This window comes from Acanthochromis polyacanthus, chromosome 6 (genome assembly GCF_021347895.1).
Source record: "Acanthochromis polyacanthus isolate Apoly-LR-REF ecotype Palm Island chromosome 6, KAUST_Apoly_ChrSc, whole genome shotgun sequence".
In the NCBI taxonomy this organism is placed as follows: Eukaryota; Metazoa; Chordata; class Actinopteri; family Pomacentridae; genus Acanthochromis; species Acanthochromis polyacanthus.
In genome coordinates, this window is record NC_067118.1 from 38,375,656 (window position 1) to 38,396,331 (window position 20,676).

A 20,676-nucleotide genomic window follows, 5' to 3' on the forward strand; every position below is an offset into this window, starting at 1 on the left:
TCAGGAGCAACATATGACATGTAAGAAATTAGTAGAAACATATTGTTAAAATGGGAAGGTATACCAAGTTTGGGTTTAACAGAGAATCAGTTTTCAACAAAAATAATAAATAAGATCCGGTTGCGCTGACAGGAAGCAAGGAGAGACTCATGGCGCCCGACTAGAATGAAGCGACAATTATCGGTTACAAATTCCTGTTCGATTTAGCGCCTGTCCACTAAAGGACGCCCTTCTACTCGAAAATACACGGTAAGAAAAATTTGCAAAGATTCCAGTGTCGGGGAGAGAAAATATTTTCATTTTCTTCAGGGAGAGTATTCGGACGGTCTGCCGCAGCTCAGGCCCTCGAGGTCCCCAGTAGAGCTTTAAGAATGCCTGAGTGTAAAACGGGGCTGCCTAGTGGAAAATGGCGACGCGGAGCAGGCAGGACAGAGGGCAGCTAGGCCCGTTTAAAAGCGGCTAACATACGCAGTTGTGGACGTAAATACGTGTGATATGTCGACTTAACCGTGTCGAGTGCAACTGCATTGTAGTGTCTAAACACGCAAGCTGTCACTTTATAAATATAAGCTATTTATGTTTGGTTTTAGTCTCATCAAGCACACCATTAAGCTAACAACCGTACTGGTTAGCATACTGGGAGCTAACTAGCTAGCTGTTGTGGTCATCGTGAGCTAACGTTACTGTCCGTTGGCCTGTTTCTAAATAACTTTGTGTCCGTGGCAGTCATACGGTATAACAGTGAGCAAATTCATTGAGTTCATAAAAAAATTTGGTCTATTTATTAAAGTCACAGAAGAAGAGTCGTCCTTGAGAGGAAACGCAACACATGGCTAATGTTGATAAGCAAACTCATTGCGTAAGCACTTAAAAATATAATTGTTATGTGCATGTCATTGGGTTATAACTAAGGGATGCATAACAAACAACATGTTTAATGCAGTTGATGTTGGAAAGGACAGCTTATAATGTACTTTAGGGCAAAAATACCTGCATCCAGGTGTCTGAGTTTAGCATATACTGGAGGTAGTATAACACATGAGCATTAAATTTAGTGAGTAAAGGTATAAAGTTGCATAAAGCCACAAATGTCAGTTTCTCTAAGTGTACCTTAATAAATGTATTTTTTTACTTTCCTCTTTAATAGGGTGACCATATTTTGATTACAGAAAACGGGGACACTTGACCCATCAAAGATGCCTTATAATTTCAATACATTTAAAGTATGCCTCCTCTGTATGGATAGAAAATTGTTATATTACCAAATTATATCTATAGCCAAAGACACAAATTCAGATAGGCTCTTCAGAGGTTACTCAACATTTTATTATCGCAAGTTTCAAAAATAGCAACTGAAAAAATAAAGATAGAAATAATGTCTCCTCTGTATTAAAAAAAAAACTAAAAAAAAAAATGCCTCTGTTATATTAGCAATCCAACTTCAACAAAAATAGCTCTCTCAAACTTACGAACAATATGTATAGCTGTACCTATAGGTCAAGTTAGTGGCCCAATAAAAAACAATGAAATGCAAGACATTTTCTACAACCAGGACAGCCAGGACAGGACATAAAAACAGAACATGTCCTGTTAAACAGGATGTTTGGTCACTCTACTCTTCAGGACACATAACATGGACCAGTTTGGTGTACTTTGTCCTGATGTGTACTTTAGTCGGTTCTTCACGAGGACACACTAAAATGTAAGCTGTGTACAAAATCCAAAGTGACCTTGAAAACCTAAAACCAGGCTGCAAACACTCCAGAGTTAAATTGTAGGTTCTCCCTCTGAGTCAATGATGAATAGGCAGTATACAATAACCAATAACTATGTTTTCCTTAGCAAGTGTTTTAAAGTTAGCTTTCCCAACTTCGACACTTTTAGGAAAGTTGGAGACAGTTTCTGTTTTTGCATCTAATATGTCTCAAAGCCCTGAGTGTAGTCATTCCATACATTGCTGTTTAATGAGTGACAATTAAGCTTTTGCTATAAAAATATCTTCTAGCACTAATAACCAAAAATTTTCTAGTTTTGACTAGATATGAGTTGAGGATCTTGCAGTAATGCTAAAGGAAACTTTAATGACAAGTTTGATATTGGATTTGTTTCATTTCTGTGGATAGTCATGGATTTGGAGGAGAATGAAGTGGAGAGCAGCAGTGATGCAGGGCCCTCAGGGATGGAGGAGCCGTCTGAAAGCGGTATGGGTATGGAGTCATCCGAGGCCATGTCTGCAGACAGCAGTGATGCCGCTGCCTCTCATGCACAGGCCCCAGAGTCTGACTGCCATGTTGGACAGAGCTCAGAGGGACTTGTGGTGAGTGCTTTTGTTTTGTTGTTCAAGAAAACAGTATATTTAACTTAATTAAAAACAATGCAGCTGTTTACACTAAACCTTTTTAGACATGACCATGCTTTTCTTACTCCTCCCTGTGAAGGTGTTCATCCCAGAGACCAGTTCCAGTACAGATGTCAGAGTTTCATCAGTCCACCTCCCAGATTCCTCCTCTGTGGCCCAGTCCACCAGTGTTTCCAGCGTCTCCACGGTGACTCAGTCAGTGCTGGTGTCTGAGTCAGCCCAAGTGCTGGTCCACTCCAGCGCTGTGTCTGAAGGAGCAATGATGGTTTCAGACTCGACTGCCTCTACCTCATCAGATCTGGGTTCTGCCATTGACAAGATCATAGAATCCACCATCGGCCCTGACATCATGAATAGTATTTCTAGTGATTTCTATTTTCCTTTATATCCTTGTTGATGTAGTTGACTGAGGCATTTTGAGTTTGTGTTATTTTGAAAACTTTATCATTAAGTATCTTGTATCTGATCTTGTCTGCTACTTTGCCATTAGGCTGCATAGCTGTGACCAGTGCAGAAGATGGTGGTGCAGAAACAACTCAGTACCTGATATTACAAGGACCAGATGATGGTAAGTGTGCTCTTACTGTTAGCACATTAGTCCCTCAGTCAGTTTCAAATTATTTTAAACTCTGAAAAAAATCACCCTCATCTTCATCCACAGCAAATGTTTGCATGATATAAATTTAAAGCACCAACTTTGGTTTAGTCCTCTAAGAAGTAAATTTGGACTTTTTACAGTTATTTAAAATCTCTTGAGGCTGATGACTCACAGCAACTCATAAATATGGGAATCCTTTTTAATGAGTTGCTTACAGTTCATCTACATGTGTTTTTCTGGTGCAGGGGCTCCTATGGTAGCTCAGATGTCATCTTCTGCCCTGTCCAATCGTATAGCCATAGAAGCTCTCGCTGAAGGTCCCACATCCACCTGTCTGGACCAGGGAGACCTGCAGGGCAATCTGGAACCTGACCAGCCCGACGATCAGCCCGGACACTCAGGTTACCCAGAGGACAGCAGCAGTCAGCCTGACCAGCCGCAGCATTCCCACCCATCCCAGTACATGGATTGCAGTGCAGATGGTCCTGACCAGACAGAGGAGTCTTCGTCTTCCTATGTGGAGTGTTCGGGTGAGGAGCCTGACCAGACACGCTCTCAGTCCGGCTTCCCTGACTACAGTGGTAACAACAGCGATCAGGACTTGCCTGGATACGTGGAGTGCAGCGGAGCTGACTCAAATCCCACCAGCCGAAGTCACTATGTTGTGGAGTGCAGCGCTGGCTATCTTGAGTGTGCAGAAGACGAGGAAGAGCAGCCACATCACTCACGCAGTTACATTGACAGTAGCGCAGATCACCGGACACAGACAAGTAGACAGTATGCTACTGAGTACGGGGGAGAATGTGTTGCGGCTGCAGACTCTGAGCAGCCAGGTTGTTCTCGTTACCAAGCAAGGGACGAGGATGAAGACGACGAGCAAAATCAGGATCCAGATCAGCCACAGCACTCTCAACAGCAGCCACAGCACTCCTGTTACATGGAGAGCAGCAATGGTCCAGAGGCCTCTCTCTATGCTGATGACAGCTCCTCATCAGACCACCCTCTGGCAGACACGGCTGGTTCAGGCGGACTTCCCGAAGCACTGGAATGCAGTGAGAGCCAGCCTGGGCCCTACATCAGCAGCAGTGGCACGTATACCTCTAATCCAGAGCCTGAGCTGGCCCAGCAGTGCTCACCGAGCCAAGAAGAGCCCCAAGGCTCCCAAGATGAAGCTGGAATGGTCGGGGACATGGAGGCATCAACTGTGGAAGAAGGCTCTGGAGACCGACCTCCGAACCTCGCAGAGTTAGAGGAGATGATGGAAGTAGTGATAGTACAGCAATTCAAATGTAAGATGTGTCCATACAAGAGCGCCTCCAAAGACACACTCATCAACCACATGAGAGATAAACACTTCAAACCTGCAGGTACACTAGTTTATTATGCATTACAGTGATATATCGCTGAGCAGACTTGGTAGTTACTTTTCCTTTATGTCTGGTTTTTAGGAGACACACCAAAAAAGCGTAAACGTGGACGACCTCCTAAAAGTGAGACGTTGGCCCGTCAAAAGACAGAGAGGGAGGAGGCAGGGGAGAGGAAGGAAGCAAAGGTGAAGGCTGCTGAGCCCCAACAAGCAGAAGAAGAGGAGGATGATATTGTAGATGCTGGTGCTATTGATGATCCTGAAGGTCAGTGGGAACAATTTTCATTTCACACTCAATCAGGTCTTTCCAAATAGTTCAGAACATTCACACTGTCCTGAAGATGAAGAATTACTTTCACTTATCCTTCACCCTGTTCATCTCCAGAGGACAGTGACTACAACCCAGCAGAGGAGGATAGCAAAGGAAGACCACCCACCATTCTGAAGAAGCCCACTACTCCCATTTCCTCCTCCTCTCAAGGACGTCCTCGACGTAAGGTTGGTCGTCCGAGGAAGTACTGCGTTTTAGATGAAGGCTTACGCAGCAAAGGTACGTTTTCATTTTGACCGAGCAAAAGAAAAAGCAGCCCATATTTAAACCTTTAGATTGCTGTGACTTCATACTTTTTTGCTTGTTTGTTTCAGAAGCAGAAAGTCTGAGTAAGAAGTCCAGGATCAGTGCAGATACTAATGCATCTGAAGAGGCTAGCTCTTCTGGGCTCGGGACTGGCCCAGGTGTCATCACAGATGGAGACACAGCTGAGGCAGCAATAAGCCAATCAGACTCTGAAAACAAAGACCCTTCTTCCAACACACAGCCAGAGGAGGAGTTCTTCCCGAGAAAACGTGGCAGACCATCCAAGCGCTTCCTTCGCAAGAAATATAAGAAGTATATGAATCGAAAGTAAGTGTTCTGTTATTAGGATTTTGTAATAAATTGTATAAAAAAAAGGTTTCACAACACACTAATTGCATTTTCCTCTTCATTACTTTCCAGTCGGTACTATAAATCCCTCAAACCACTCCTCAGACCTCACAACTGCTGGATCTGCGGCTCACGTTTCCTCACCCAGGAGGATCTGCGCTTCCACGTGGACTCTCATGAAGGCAACGACCCAGAGCTCTTCAAGTGTCTGCAGTGCAACTATCACTGCAAGCGCTGGTCCTCGCTCAAGGTCAATAAAACGGGTCACAAAATTCAGACTGCCTTCAGTTTACATGCATGTTTCCACAGCATTTCAAAAATCACTGGGGTTGTTTTGCAGGAACACATGTTCAACCATGAGGGCACCAAGCCATTCAAGTGTGACGAGTGTGATTACACAAGTGTTTATAAGAAAGATGTAATTCGCCACTCAGCAGTGCACAACAAAGAAAAGTAAGTAGCAATGTACACACACAATAAATAACTGCTAAAACAAAACATGTTGTGTAGATTTTTAGATATCATGACTCATTACTTCTTATTTTGTTCTGCAGGAAAAGGAAAACAGAGTTGGTAAGATTTTCATTTTGGTCACATTTGAAATCTATGTGAAATGCTAATGGTGTAGGAGTAATTTTACAGTGTTAGAAATGCAGCAACCATGGGGGAGTGAGTGGCGAAGGAGGCAGGGACGTCATAGATCTGCACATTCTAGAGGAAACAACAGTGTAGAGTCATATTTAAGCAGTTTATTTTCATGGAAACGGTCTTCTAAATATGACAATTTGATTCACAGAAATGAGGTTTTGTGCATTATTACAGTCAGTTTCTGTTGTGACTGGTTGCTGCTGTATTTTGGACTGTTGGCAGAAATAAAAAAAATGTGATGTAATTAAACATATTCTGATCCTTGCAGGTACCAAAGGTTTTAGAGTTTCCCTGTCCAGTGTGTCACAGAGTTTACCCCATGCAAAAGAGACTGACCCAGCACATGAAAACCCACAGCTCAGAGAAACCACACATGTGTGATAAGGTCAGAAATGAGACAATGCAACTTAAGAACAATTATATTTCATATATTTGATCATTTTAATTTAGATATATACCTTGCATTATGGCACTGACTATTGTAAATGGTTACTAACATTTACAAGAGACATTTCCCTGTGTTTGAGAAAGAGAGATCAGGAGAGATCTAAATCTCTTGTGAATGTTTCTATTCTGTCTTTGCAGTGTGGCAAATCCTTCAAGAAGCGGTACACATTCAAAATGCACCTACTGACCCACATCCAGAGCCTCGGAGACAACAAGTCAGTACTCAAGCTTCTTTTCTTTTGTCATGTATTGGTCTGTACTCTTTCAAAGATGAGTAGCTGGGAATTTTGGGTAGAATAAGTTGCTTTGTTTGATGTTTCAATGTGCCAGGTTCAAGTGTGAGTTCTGCGAGTACACTTGTGACAACAAGAAGCTGCTGCTCAACCATCAGCTGTCCCACACTAACGACAGGCCTTTCAGATGTGACTACTGCAAATACTCCACATCTAAAGAAGAGTTCCTGGTGTCACATTTGGCCATCAAACACACTGGTCAGTGCGGCAGAAAGGCCTTATTTTAAAAAAGCATAATTTTTCTGTTTACCTCCTGAATGTCTAATGCCTGTTGATGTCGCTTTATAAATCTCTACAGGCGAGAAGCCGTTCTCCTGTGAAATGTGCCACTTCATGACCAAGCACAGGAAGAACCTGCGTCTTCATGTGCAGTGTCGCCACCCTGAGGCGTTTGAGGAGTGGTCTGTGTCTCACCCTGAAGAGCCTGTGAGGAGACGACGAAGACCCTTCTTCACCCTGCAGCAGATAGAGGAGCTCAAGCAACAGCATGATGACACACAGGGCATGCAGAACACTATTGTAAGTCTGTTAAAGATCGAATAGAATAGAATAGAATGTCCTTTATAAGTCCCATAAGGGGAAATTTACATCACAGCAGCAAAGTGACAGTAAGAAAAATGAAGAAAGCACAACTATAAATTAAAGACGTGCGATATAAACTATACATACAATATTAATAAGAAAAACCGAAGAACAAAAGATATTGACAACACAAATGTAAGAATAAATACAGAAATGAATTGCACTTTGGATTATTTGCACATTGCAGTTTGCTAACTGTCATTAAGTGAGTGTATGTGTGGTCTGGTGGGTGCAGTGCTGATTATAGAGTCTGATACCAGCAGGAAGGAAGGACCTGCAGTATTTCTCTTTCAGTCTGTCCCTAAAGGAGCTGTCCAATGCCCTCTGAGTGTTGTACATGGGGTGAGAGTCCCTGTCCAGCAGGGATTCTGCTCTATTGTTTTAATATTATTATCCAATGATTATTAGTTGACTGTAACTGCTTCACTTTGCTCCATCAGGTTGCCGTGGATTCTGCAACACTACAAGCCATGCAGGGTATGGAAAATGCCTCCGTGTCCCAGGATGCATTGGGAAACACCACAATCATCTATGAACAAGGTCAGTTCGGATTTCTAAATAAACCTTTTTAATAACTATGTTGTGGTATATTACCCTAAGGACCAGTTCTAATTTTTCCTCCATTTGCTCCTCAGCTGAATCCAGTGATCTGTCTGCTCAGAATGCCCTGGACCTGCTGCTGAATATGAGCAATGCACGGGAATTAGTTGGAAACTCCTTACAGGTTTGCTCATGAAAAATTCCTGTTAACATAAATCAGCATTTATGTAGAAGCCAGGCTTTAGTTTTTTTTCAAATAAGTAAATGGTGTCAAACTGCCTTGATTGTGTTCTTTAGGTAGCAGTGCTGAAGTCAGAGGGAAAAACATTGGAAAAGGGTACTTGGAGTACAGTGGCCACAGCGCCAGGCCAGGCCCAGAAGATCGTGACCTTCCATGTGTCTGAAAACGGTGAGACGGTGCTACAGGAGGCCTACGAAGCAGCCACATCTGAAACAGGAGAGCTCACCCACATCGCTATTGAAGCGTACGAGAGGGGAGAAGAGTTCAGTGTGGTGGAGCAGGCTGCTGAAGAGATCCATAGCCCAGAATACAGGTAATATTATGCACAATCAATATTTCCTGCTTAGGAGCACATGCTGTTACACTGAGAAACACTAAATTACAACGAGACTGAATGCAGATTTGGCATTCTGGTTGCATTTATGATGTCTCAGCTCATCCAATTAAACTGCTGTGTTTGTAGCAATGGTGAGAGCAGTCCTTCTCAGGCTTTAGAAGTCTCCGGGTCAGAAAGCCAGAAAGGTGACAAGTACTATCTTACTTCAGCGCTGGGTGATGGCGTTTTGCAACAAGTGGAGGTAACTGTCAGCCGTAACTTTGAATTTGCTGCATGTTCAGATGCACTCTTCAGTATCCAACTTTCTGACTGTGTCGTTTGTTTTCTCTCAGCTGAGCAGTGAAGCTCCGGCCTCTCCCTCTGCAGTGAGCTCTCCTAGTCTCAGCACCAAAAGGTTTTCCTGCCGAATCTGCATGGAGTCTTTTCACGGACGCTCTGACATGGAGAACCACAAGAGGGCGCACTTGGATGCCAACACCTTCAAGTGTCCAGACTGTGACTTCACATCAACCTCCTGGCCTGAGGTCAAGGTATGTTACCAGTAGAGGCAGCAACAACATGTATATCTTATCAAATAAAATCTACACAGGGTAAAAGATCACAATTTTTTTTTTTACATTTTTTATTTAACCTTTATTTATCCAGGAGAAATCCCACTGAGATTAGCAACCTCTTTTGCAAGGGAGTCCTGGCCAAGATAGGCAGCAGCAAATACAAAACACAGTTGTAAAATTACACAGTCAAAGCATAATTAAAACACAACCAAAAACAAACAAAAGGGACAAATAAAAAATTTAATTTACAAGCAAGTTATGAAAAACAAGTGCATGCTGTGGAATCGGCCTCAAGAACTCGCAGTTTGGATTTAAAAACACTCAATGAGATTAACTCAGTTAATTTCTGGTCTTTCTGCAACCTATTCCATGCAAAAAGCACAGAGTAAACAAAGCCTTTTGTACGAACAAGGAGCAGAAAGCAACAAATGATCTTGTGAATGGAGGGAGTGATCAGAACTGTTGTGTGCAGTCAGAGAACAAATGTAGGTGGGCAGTAGTCCAAGTACTGCCTTGTCTAGGAAAGTATACCAGTGACTGAAGCTTCTGGTGGTTAAAGCAGGCCATCCCAACCGAGAGTCACAGTGGTGTGTTGATATTTTACAGTTTGTAATAAACCTCAAAGAAGCATGGTAAACGGTGTCAACATTAGAAAACATTGAGCAGAAGCATTCAGATACAAAAGATCGGACATCAGATGAGTATTTCCATCCTCATATTTATGTACTCAAGCACACTTGTGTCTTTAAAACCCTTCCTGTCATTTTAAACCCATTTCTGTCCCGCTGACCTTTGCTCCTGAATGTGACTGATGTCCCGTTTCGTTTTTAGTCTCACATGGGGCTGCATTCCTACTTGCGTCCTCACAAGTGTCCAAACTGCAGCTTTGCTTCCAAGAACAAGAAAGACCTGCGCAGACACATGATGACCCACACCAATGAGAAACCATTTTCATGCAAACTTTGTGGACAAAGGTGTGCGCATAACACACATATCTGTCTGTTCCAGTTAGGTATAACAGGTACTGAACGGCTAGCAATTACAGTGTTTTTATGTTTTTTTTGGTCCTTCATCCCAGGTTTAACCGTAATGGCCATTTGAAGTTCCACATGGAGCGTCTCCACAATCAGGATCATCCCACTCGGAAAACCCGTACCACGTCATCTCAGCAAACCATAATAGTCAACAGTGATGAGGAGGCCTTGGCCACACTACAGTGTAAGAATCACAGCTTCATACCACTCAAGACTTACAGATAAATGTGTCCTGGAAATAAAAATATATGATAAAGAATAATGCAGTGTGTTAGGGTTCATATCAGGTTTATAAATATACTAGTGCATCTCCAAAAATTAGAACTTTGCAAAAAAGTTTAATATTTTCCATTGGTTGTTTATGAAATTCAAGACTGAATATATTCTATTTCCATTACATATAAAGTGAAATATTTAAAGCCTTTTTTTAAAATTGTATTTAATTTTGATAATTGTGGCTTGGATCTCATTAAAATCAAAAATCCAGTTTCTAAAATTAATAAAGATCAATAAAAAGTTGGATTTACAGTACAACTTTCAGAAAGTATGTTTATTTATTCTCTCAATATTTTGCTGGGGCTCCTTTCATACAAACGACTGCATCAGTGCAGCGTGACATGGAGGTGATCAGCCCGTGTAACTGCTGAGCTACTGAAGCTCAGTTTTGTTTTGATAGCAGCTTTATGCTCGTCTGTATTTTTGGATTAGCTGTTGCTTATCTTCCTCTTGACAGTTGTTTTGAGATGCACTAGAGCACAATCAGTGTAGAACAAAACCACAAAAATAATCTCCAAATTAATGTCTGTGTTTGTGTGTTTTGGTGGCTTTGCAACAGCCCTACAAGCACATCAGACGGTGATCACTCCAGAGCGGCTGCAGGCTCTGGGACAGGAGCACATCATCGTGGCTCAAGAACAGGCTCTATCAGACCAGGTATTCACACTGAACCCAACACACTTGTAATTTATCCTCTTGCAAATAGGTTATTTTTAGCTGCAGTTTAAAACCACTCTGCATTTTGTCAATAAATATATTAATTTGTGCATCTATCAGGAGGAAAGTGCATACATCCAGCAGATAACCACCATAGATGGACAGACTGTGCAGCACCTGATGACAGGAGACAACCAGGTGACTGAGGTAAGATCCTTTCTGGAAATTCTACCAGTGTTTGTTTTAATGGGCATAAAACTGACTGTTTTACAAAAGTTACAAAAGCATTAATTTAGGGGGATGCGTTAAGAAATGCAGTGAATGTTGTTTATTTGTCAGTTATCGTTATACAAAGTGCAAAACCAGAAAAAAAGCATGAATAAAATGTGTTTGCTGATTTGTTGTAGAACTCTCGCTCCATGTGTGTGGGCTGTTTTCAAGTTGCAGAAAGAATTGTAGACCTATCTGCTGGTATTATGCAATAGATATCAATCCTAACATCTAAAGTGCCTTAAACTTTTGTATAACACTATATATGTTTATTGCAGAGTTATTATTATATTTTAAATATTTGATTTCACCTTGTTTGTCTGTTTCAGGTCCAGTATATCATCTCACAGGATGGAGTACAGCACTTAATTCCCCAGGAGTACGTAGTAGTAGCATCTGATGGCAACCACATACAGGTTAGTGTGTCATGTCCTGAGACCTAATCTTAACTGATCAATGTGTGCAGTGTTTGAAGGTGAGAATGGCTTCTTCTACCTGTTTCCTCTTTTCTCCCTCAGATGCCAGATGGACAGATCATCCGATACGAGCACGACAGGGCCTTTGTGCAGGAGCAGCAGGTGAAGCAGCTTGTAAAAACTGAAGCTTGTTTTGTTCAGGTTAAGCAGAAAATGATCTGCACTGAGAGGTATTTGTTTTGTCCATAGCTCACTGCTCCATGTCTGCTGTGTTTTCAGATTGCTGTGAGTCATGACGGTCAGATCCAGTACCTGCCGGTCAGCTCAGAGCAGCAGATTGTGAATTCTGAAGATCTGGAGGCTGCTGCTCACTCTGCTGTCACAGGTCGGCTCTTTTATAGAACAGATTAGTTTGATATTCACATCTCTCCTACACTGTTTTTTATAGAGGCTCCCGTTCAAAAGTTTGGGGTCACTCAGACAATTTCATGTTTTCCATGAAAGCTCCCACGTTTATTCATGTGCTAACATAACTGCACAAGGGTTTTCTAATCATCAATGAGCCTTTCAACACCATTAGCTAACACAATGTAGCATTAGAACACAGGAGTGATGGTTGCTGGAAATGTTCCTCTGTACCCCTGTGGAGATATTCCATTAAAAATTTCCAGCTAGAATAATTATTTACCACATTAACAATGTCTAGACTGTATTTCTGATTCATTAATGTTATCTTCATTGAAAAAAACTGCTTTTCTTTCATAAATAAGGACATTTCTAAGTGATCTCAAACTTTTGAACGGTAGTGTCTACTATTTTGTATGTAACATTTTTCAAAGCATACCATAACTTTCAAAAGTTGCAAAGTACCTCCACTTACTTTAATATTAAAATCTATCAGTGCAAAAGCATCATACTTCATTTATTATGCAGCGATCCATTAACTGTACATTTAGTTGTTGCTTTTTAAAATTTGCAACATTACAATCTCTTGCAGCCAAGAGCATCGCTCGTTTTCAAAATGCTACCTGGTGACGTGTTTAAAAATGCTCCCACACAAAACCGACAGTCAGTTACCAAAGTGCATTTTATTCATAAGCTCTGATGTAAGTCTCTTGAACTGGAAGCCTGCTCCTGAATATAAAAAGCAAAAAGATTTTAGGTGAGAAGTAAAATGTGTTTAGGAATCGTTGAGCAGAATCTAAATTAAGCTTTCTAAATTGTTATTTTAGAATCTGGTTGACAACCCTAAAAAACACAAAACCAAATTAAAAAAAATAAAGCAAATGAAAGTGTTGTGGTTATCTTTGCTCTACATGTGCACTGCTGTTCAAACGTTTCGGTTTAACTTTGGTGAAATGGAACATGAAATTGCTAAAATGCTTTTGAAAATTGTCAACATCTGTATTTAACGCGGTGAAACTTACTGAAATACCCGTCTGCTCATTTTTGTGGCTAGCTCAGGATCTTGTTCATTATTAATAATTCTAGGCTTGACAGTAGCGTGCAGTCCTCATCATGAAGAGGACTGGTCAGCACAGCAGCCTGACAGCAAATCAAACTAACAGAAGAACGTTTGCTCTTGTAGCTGTTGCAGATGCAGCCATGACGCAGACCCAGACCGTCTACACTGAAGCCACGCCTGAACAGCTGGAGCAGCTGCAGCAACAGGGCATCCAGTACGACGTCATTACTTTCACCAACGAATAGCGTTAAAAGCGTGCGCAGAGCAGGACCAGTAGAAACCACTATGAGCTGATAGAACAGTGACCTCAACTTATTTATGCATTCAGCAGGCTGTGAACTTAAAGCCTTATATTCTCCACAGCATCACCTGCTCGGTTGTTTCAGATCAACAGCTTTTTGTACATTCAGATTACTGCACCCACTGCTTTTAACTTACCCATAGGGGCTGTGCATTTAAGAGTTAATTTAAGCAAGGCTGATCTTTTCTGTAATTGCTGAACCAGATAGATGCTTATGTGCCTCAGCTGCTTGGATTTGCAAGGCAATGTTACCAGGGGAAAATAAAAAGGCTTCTATCATGATTGAGGAAAATGCCCGAAAGAACATTTTAGTTTTTGAATGAGTGAAATGAAAAGGGAGTGTTTATTTTCGATCTGTAATAAGATATAACTGTTAGAATGCTGCAGCGTTGTGTTTACTGAATGAAAATGTACATAGGTTCTGACTTTATGTTCTGTCATGTGGTGGAAGATGTGGTTTGATTTGGCAAGTATAAATGTTTAATAAGTTGAAAGCTGACACCAAATAAATCATGTTGTTTATACTTGTGTTTATTCTTTAAAAGTCTGATTCTATATAAATGAGTTGCTGCAACTCTGGAGTCATTTTGATGATGCATAATGTTGCGTCTTATTGCATTATAATGTGCTAATGGAAATCCCAGAGGGTGGCAATGTTCTTGTGACAGACATTTGCACAGGAAGTTGACGCAATAGCAAGAATAAATGTGCAGCGTAATGAATCCACAACACACCTACACACACAATTGTAAAAATTAATCAGATTCAGTCAACTCGTTTATGAGAGTGTTGAGCTCATAATTTTCAGCAGAGTTGTTGTATTTGACCATACTCAACAGGTTTTGCTCTTTTGTCTGTCCCTCTACATCTCTGTTATGGAAACAGTGAACATGTTTGTTCAAGACGCTAAAAATGGAATATAGAAGTGTACTGCAACGGTTCTAAAAGGGCCAACAGCCTCGTGAGCAACATGTCTTTCTCTGTCCTCCAGCTGACACACTGACAACTTCCTCATCTTTCCTCGGGAGGAGCTTTCAATCCTGAAAAACTGCAAAAACACTGCTTAGATCCAGTGAACGAAACAGTCAAGATGAAGTTTTCTTTTTTCTTCTTACTTTTATTGGGTAAGATGAAAAAAAAAAAGTCCCATTTTGCAATTTTCTGCACTCTAGTGTCTGTAAAGGGACATTAATTAGCAAGAAATATGTTTTCTTTCCAGATATCCCTCTTCTGAAAGGGCAGCAGAGGATCGCGGCATTTGATCAGATTTTGCTCAGGCTCTCCTTCCCTTCATTTTATAACAGCTACAGCAAGTCCTGCTGCAAACTCTATCCGGGAGGATGTTACAAGCTGCTGGACAGTGCAGGGTTCACCTGCGAGTTACTGAAAGGAAGACTTACCAAAACTGAGATGGATGGCTGGATTGAATTTAAAATATCAAATGTGCGATTTGGGGATGGAGGCTTTTACAGATGTGGGGTGCTGGGAACCCAAAACCACATCTACATAGACTACTATGTGGAGGTGCTTGGTAAGTATTTTTTATAATTTTCATGGACATGATGTGTTATAAATGTGTGTCAAATGTATTTAAAATCATACTTCAATAAATCTGCATCCTTAGTATTATTACTTCATAGTAGGGATGTCAGTCCGCTGATATTATCGGACCGATATTGGCATGGAAATGTAATATTGGTCAATATCGTTATCGGGGCTTTTTTGCCAAACACGAAAACCGATAAAATAATGCTTGGATTTTGCCTGCATTTATCAGCTCATAGAGTGAGGGAGTGAGAGTGAGAACATTTGTTCTAGACAAAGAAAAATAAATATGTCATAAATATAGCACTTTTTCCATAACTTAAGCTGAAGTAATTTTCTTATTTTCCACAGACAATGTTTACATTTGGAAAGCCTTGTTGCATTTCAGAATGCATCCAATGGGGCATCACAGCATGATGTGTTGATTCCACAACAGGACATATGTGATGCTAAGATTAGTTAAATAGCCCACGTATATCGGTATCGATTGATATCTGAATCGGAAATTGAGAGATGGACGATATCGGCATGTCGATTATTGGATAAAAGCCAATACTGGACATCCTTTCTTAATAGTCATACATGCATATTTCAATGGATACAAAGATGATTTTTTTTTTTAGGAACTCAGAATAATTATTTAATTCTCTTGCAATTGCAGAAGCTTCACATCATCACAGCCAGTCTCAGCCTCCAGTCACAGCAACCATCAAAGCCCTCAACGCTTCCACAGCACTCCCAGACTCCACTGGGGCTGCCCTGACTCAGGACCACAGCGACATCAGCGGGTATTCACACCGCAGATTTCTACTTTTTTTGTTGCTTACTGGTCAGAATGGAGCTGAAATTAATGGTTAATCTGAACTTCTCCTTCTCATCGTCTTTCCAGAGTTCCATGGAGTTTAGGTCTGCCTCTAGCTATCAGCGTGTCCATAGCAGTGATGATCTTCATCGCTTCAGTTATTGGGGTTTTTTGCTGCAGAGTCAAGGCGAAATATAAACAGTCGGGTTAGCGGTTTTCTATAACTCATTATTGCAAAAATGTGATGGTCTGCCAGGGTTTCTGACAAAAATACACTCTTCCTTTTTCTTTGTCTTTTTTAGAATAATGAAGCAATGTGATGTTTTTCTTTGCAGACGAATATGGGGAAACTCGGTGTGAGTCAGTGAAACCAGAAGCCCCGGTAGGCGCTAAAACAGGACACATGTAGACTCCGTGACTCATTGTCAGGTTAAATATGAGACGCTTCAGACTTGTATTGACAAAGTTTGTCTCCTCTAGGAAATGAGCGGCATCGTCTACTCAACCGTGGACTTCAGAGCGCACCAGAAACCTGATGAAGTGTACGCAAACCTGAGCGTCCACAAAACACGAGCAGAGGCCCCCGACTCAGAGCATGCTGGCATGGTGGAGTACTCCACACTAGCAATCCCATATTGAATTTCAGATTTGAATATACTTTTTGATTTTTCTTTTTAAAGGGTTTTTAACTTTCAGTTTACTTTGTAAAGTTTCTTAAACAGCATTTACCAATGCAACAAAAAGCTGCAGTTAGTTGCATTATGGAAATGTAGGATCTATCATATGCTGGCTTCAGCTGTACTGATTTATTTTTTGTTTGTTTGTTTGCTTGTGTTCCAATCTTTATGGAAGTTTGTAAAAATTATTGTTGCCATGAAAAATCGAATTATAATGACATTAAAGGAATAGTGAAAGTGATGGATTTGTGTTTTATCTGGATTTTTAACACTTGTGTTCACAGGCTGAGACAGCAGCAGAGTTGTCAGATCATGTCATCAGGTTATCGTTTGTTATATCAGCCTCTGTCCTTATCAGCTTCTTTTCGATTACAACGACAGCAGCCGCCTGCACCTCCGCTATTCTGAGAGCCTCTTGGCACTTTGTTCTTGGCTGGTTCTTCCTTCGCACAAAAAAAGCTGGTGATTTCCTTTTTTGTATCCTTTGTTAAAGGTCAAGTTTATCTTAAGAGCGGATGAATGAATGAACGAATGGACCGGACTGATTCTTTTTCCTGTGACATTTCAGCACAATGCAAAATTCTTTCTGTACTGATGTAGGATAGTGTTTGATAGTCACTAAAGTCAAACTGTCACACACACACAAATGCACAGAAGGCTTGTATTTGCTTCAATATGTTTAATGCAAAGGCAGCTACAACATGTTTTCCACAACCTTCCTCTAGAGGGAAATACATACTCATATTACACAGACTGGGCCAGACCGATGTACTGAGACTGGGGCTTGAAGATGGCGTAGTACTCCCTGATGAAGACATCTCCCAGGATCCAGAGTCCCATGTCACTCTGGCCAAAGCCAACGTTGCAACCGTAGGAGCTCTGTGTGTAGACAAGAGAGAAAAAGGTTTACTTCCTCAGATCTTGAGGAGCAAATTTCATTTTCTGGTGCCAAAAATAGTCTGACTGACCTGAGAGACGTAGGCAGATGCAGGGACGGTGAAGGCATTTCCATTGATGTTGAAGGTGACAGAAGGCATGCTCCCGATGTTCTGGCAGCTCACGGTGCTCTGTTAGGAGAACAAAGTTGAAAACCATGTAGTGGCAAAAGCTGTGTTTATTGGTATTTTAAAGGCTTACAGCTGAAGCAGCTAACCAAGTCCTACTTAATCATTTTTATTTGAGAGTTTTGACGTCAGAGCATTAAATGTCAGTTTACTCTGGGTCCAGAAAAGAGGGAAAATGTTCGTCAAACTGTTATGGCACCGTAGTATGACTCACATCTCCGTACTCGTCGGTTGAGGCTCCAATCCAGGAATTAATGTTGCTGATGGCATTGGTTGGGCCAACGATCACAGAGGTTCCAGTGTCGAGGATGGCCTGGCAGCCGCCAGAGCAAGCCACGGTCTGTCCGTTGATGGTAACACTGAGAGGAGGAGCAGCAGGACATGGATTACAGTTAAAACAAGAGGCAACTTATGTTGGTTCACGATACAATTGCCAGCAGTTTCACTCTATGTTTGAATGCATTTCTTTGTACCTTTCCATGTTGAACTGATAGTAGGTGGCAGAGGACAGAGGGATCCAGGCGATCTGTCCAGTGAAGCGGCTGTAGTCAACACCACCAAAGACCACCTCGCTGCCCTGGGCCTCGTTGCTAAGAGAAACAAAACCAAACATATGTAAACCGAGAGTGAAAATAGTACAAAGACTCCCAACCAACAGATTTCCATCTTGTTTCTGTACCCGCTCAAGTAGACGGAGAACATGGGCTCAGAAATCAGTCCCTGGCTGACCATGTTGTCAAAGACCGGCACGACATTGTCAGAGGCAATGGACTGGAAGGCCAATCCCAGGATGCCGTCAGCCTGCATGTTGGCCATGAAAGAAGCCTCTGACTGGCTCAGTCCAAACACCTGGTTGGCCACAGAGATGCCACCCACCTGGACATATGAGACAGCTGTCAGTCACAGTTCAACAGACCACAGAGACACGCCCGTTTGAAGTCTAAATAGACTATCCATTTTGTTCCAGAGGTTACGGTTACCTGAACAGTGTCGCTGCCCAGAAATCCAGTCATGCTGCCAGTGCCATACTGGATGGACAGAGACTGGCCGTTCCACTGAAAGCTGGAGGACTGCTGAGGGTTGAATCTGTTGTGGTTCTCTGTAGACAAATGGTATCTGAACTTTATGACAATGCCAAGCAACTTGGAACCTCCTCTAACCAGGCAGAACTGCATTCAGCCTCCTACCACTTACACTTAATAAACTTTTAATAAACAAGCATTTTAATCTTCTTTAAAATTATCACTACAACAAACTATAAGAAAGGGAACAAGCAAAATGAACAATTAGAGAAAATTAAAAAGTAGTATGAAAGCTGCAAGTGGTAATACTGTAACGAATAACTTGTGTCTGTATAATACTGCTTTGGAATTATTAATAAATTAATTCTGAAGTTTGACATGTTCTAATCTTTTAGCTACTTTTTAGCTTTACATATGGTCAGATAATTTAATCTATGACAACCTAAGAATTATATATACAAGATAATTGAAAGTTTTTTACAAAATGACAAGTTACAATAGTTGCCAAGTAAACATTGTGCAGAAAAATGAACAAAGCAGCATATAGTAGAAAAAGAGTTTTGATGTTAACTTCATTTGTACTTCGTCACACTTTGTACATCAGTGTAAAACAAAACTTTCAAAATGTTTAAAATACGTGTAAGTGACACTCACGGCAGGCCTGGTCATTGCAGTAGGTTGAAGGAACCCACAGGTTGGAGGAACCGCTGTCAAAGATGACAGTGAAGGACTGAGGAGGGGTGCCAATGGAGATCACACCATAGTAGGACAACTACAGGGGACACAAGAAGACAGAATAACAAAGACACAGATAAGCATTAACCTTATTTATATTTTTTTTTTTTTTTAAACTGTCCGAAGCTTTTTGCTTGGTGTGGACGTACGTCAGCATCGTTGGTCATGGACTCCACACCGGTCTGGACGAACTTGGCCTTCGGGTTGAACGGGTGCTTCTTCCTGTACTCCTCCCAGAGGCCTTTCTCCTGCAGGCTTTGCCTGGCGGTCTTACCCTTGATGAGAGGCATCCTACAAAATGCAAAGAGAGCAAAAAATCAGCAAAAACATATGCACACATTCCCTCCATTTTACATCCAAAGAAAAGTTAGCTCTACGTTCAACTTTGTTTAAAAGGTGTGACAATTCAAAGTAAGACGGAGCGAGACGGCCTTCAGATTTCCCCCTCAGGAACACCACATGGTGAGACCATCTCCCACAGTTAAGCCAAGTCAAGCATAAAATCTCAAAGGAAAAATGAAAGTAAAGAAACAGGTTGCTTTTGTTAAACCAACCAGGTCGTACTTACTTGTGGAGGCACTCGGAGAAAGCCACGAGGGCTGCAAGGACGATGAGCAACTTCATGTTGATGTCTTTGCTGTTGGACTCAGTTGAGTGAAGTTCCAGCAGCAGAGTCCAGTCCTTATATACTGTAAACCAAGGTCGTGTCGACAAAATGCCCTTCCACGTACCGTGATAGCAAGTATCAGCTGAAGATAAGAAATGAGTGATATGGTGATAAATGGTTTCATATCGGTGAGTAAATATTACAGTAAACTGACGAACACGCAATTGTGAAATTATTCTGTAGCACTCATTCCCTCTAAACGAAAACTAACTTTTTAAGGGGGCACTTGTATCTTATGTGAATATATAGAATGTTGTTTCCTTAATAATATTAAGAGAAATTATCCTGAATATATTTTTAATCACGACTTACTGAAATGTTTTTCTACTATTGCAGTGAAATCTTGCTGTTCTCAGTCTCAACAACAATGAAACACACTTAACCCTCATCAGTATACATGTGGCAAAACCTATTAATCTGTACACTTGGTATTTCATCTGTTTCACAGTTCTGTACCTGTCCATATCCTCTGAATATATATTTTACTAAAACGTGGGGCATCTATAGATACAAATATGAAAGAAACCATGACATGACTATTGATGATTACTGACATAGGCTGCACAGTGAAGTAGTGGTTAGTACTTTCGCCTTGCAGCAAGAAGATCACCAGTTCAAATCCCAGCCTGGATCTGGGATCTTTCTGCATGGAGTTTGCATGTTCTCCCTGTGCATGCGTGGGTTTTCTCCGGGTACTCCGGCTTCCTCACAGTCCAAAAACATGCTGAGGTTAATTGATTACTCCAAATTGTCTGTAGGTGTGAATGTGAGTGTGATTGTCTGTCTGTATATGTAGCCCTGTGACAGACTGGTGACCTGTCCAGGGTGTCCCCTGCCTTCACCCGAGTCAGCTGG

The 20,676-nt window shown here is 41.4% G+C and overlaps 3 protein-coding genes across 6 annotated transcripts; 2 read left to right on the plus strand and 1 right to left on the minus strand.

Moving 5' to 3' along the window:
• The first annotated feature begins 63 nt into the window (after positions 1 to 63).
• LOC110966129 (zinc finger protein 335) lies at positions 64 to 13,833 on the plus strand. 4 transcript variants are annotated; one of them, XM_022215383.2, is made up of 28 exons: positions 64 to 249; positions 2,124 to 2,317; positions 2,439 to 2,724; positions 2,850 to 2,927; positions 3,203 to 4,324; positions 4,406 to 4,588; positions 4,709 to 4,873; positions 4,969 to 5,227; positions 5,321 to 5,498; positions 5,589 to 5,701; positions 5,803 to 5,821; positions 6,165 to 6,281; positions 6,482 to 6,558; positions 6,674 to 6,834; positions 6,935 to 7,155; positions 7,659 to 7,758; positions 7,854 to 7,942; positions 8,056 to 8,312; positions 8,463 to 8,577; positions 8,669 to 8,866; positions 9,722 to 9,864; positions 9,969 to 10,108; positions 10,760 to 10,857; positions 10,978 to 11,064; positions 11,457 to 11,543; positions 11,646 to 11,705; positions 11,823 to 11,928; positions 13,132 to 13,833. In XM_022215383.2, exons 2-28 carry the CDS (start codon positions 2,126 to 2,128, stop codon positions 13,251 to 13,253), a joined length of 4,773 nt encoding a protein of 1,590 aa, XP_022071075.2. In that variant the 5' UTR covers positions 64 to 249; positions 2,124 to 2,125; the 3' UTR covers positions 13,254 to 13,833. The 4 variants fall into 4 exon arrangements, with proteins under 4 accessions (XP_022071075.2, XP_022071078.2, XP_022071076.2 ...); XM_022215386.2 differs by having other exon boundaries at positions 3,254 to 4,324; XM_022215384.2 differs by having other exon boundaries at positions 2,439 to 2,715.
• A 707-nt stretch (positions 13,834 to 14,540) lies between these two features.
• LOC127534542 (uncharacterized) lies at positions 14,541 to 16,574 on the plus strand. Its single transcript, XM_051949916.1, has 5 exons — positions 14,541 to 14,840; positions 15,516 to 15,642; positions 15,744 to 15,862; positions 15,992 to 16,038; positions 16,137 to 16,574. The coding sequence occupies exons 1-5, from the start codon at positions 14,720 to 14,722 to the stop codon at positions 16,293 to 16,295; spliced, it is 573 nt and encodes a 190-aa protein (XP_051805876.1). The 5' UTR covers positions 14,541 to 14,719; the 3' UTR covers positions 16,296 to 16,574.
• Positions 16,575 to 16,992: 418 nt separating this feature from the next.
• On the minus strand, positions 16,993 to 19,826 carry LOC110966123 (pepsin A-like). The gene is made up of 9 exons (XM_022215378.2): positions 19,723 to 19,826; positions 19,304 to 19,445; positions 19,074 to 19,191; positions 18,378 to 18,496; positions 18,077 to 18,273; positions 17,871 to 17,987; positions 17,612 to 17,756; positions 17,302 to 17,400; positions 16,993 to 17,212 (listed from the first exon to the last, which is right to left on the minus strand). The coding sequence occupies exons 1-9, from the start codon at positions 19,776 to 19,778 to the stop codon at positions 17,078 to 17,080; spliced, it is 1,128 nt and encodes a 375-aa protein (XP_022071070.2). The 5' UTR covers positions 19,779 to 19,826; the 3' UTR covers positions 16,993 to 17,077.
• Between the last annotated feature and the right edge of the window lie 850 nt (positions 19,827 to 20,676).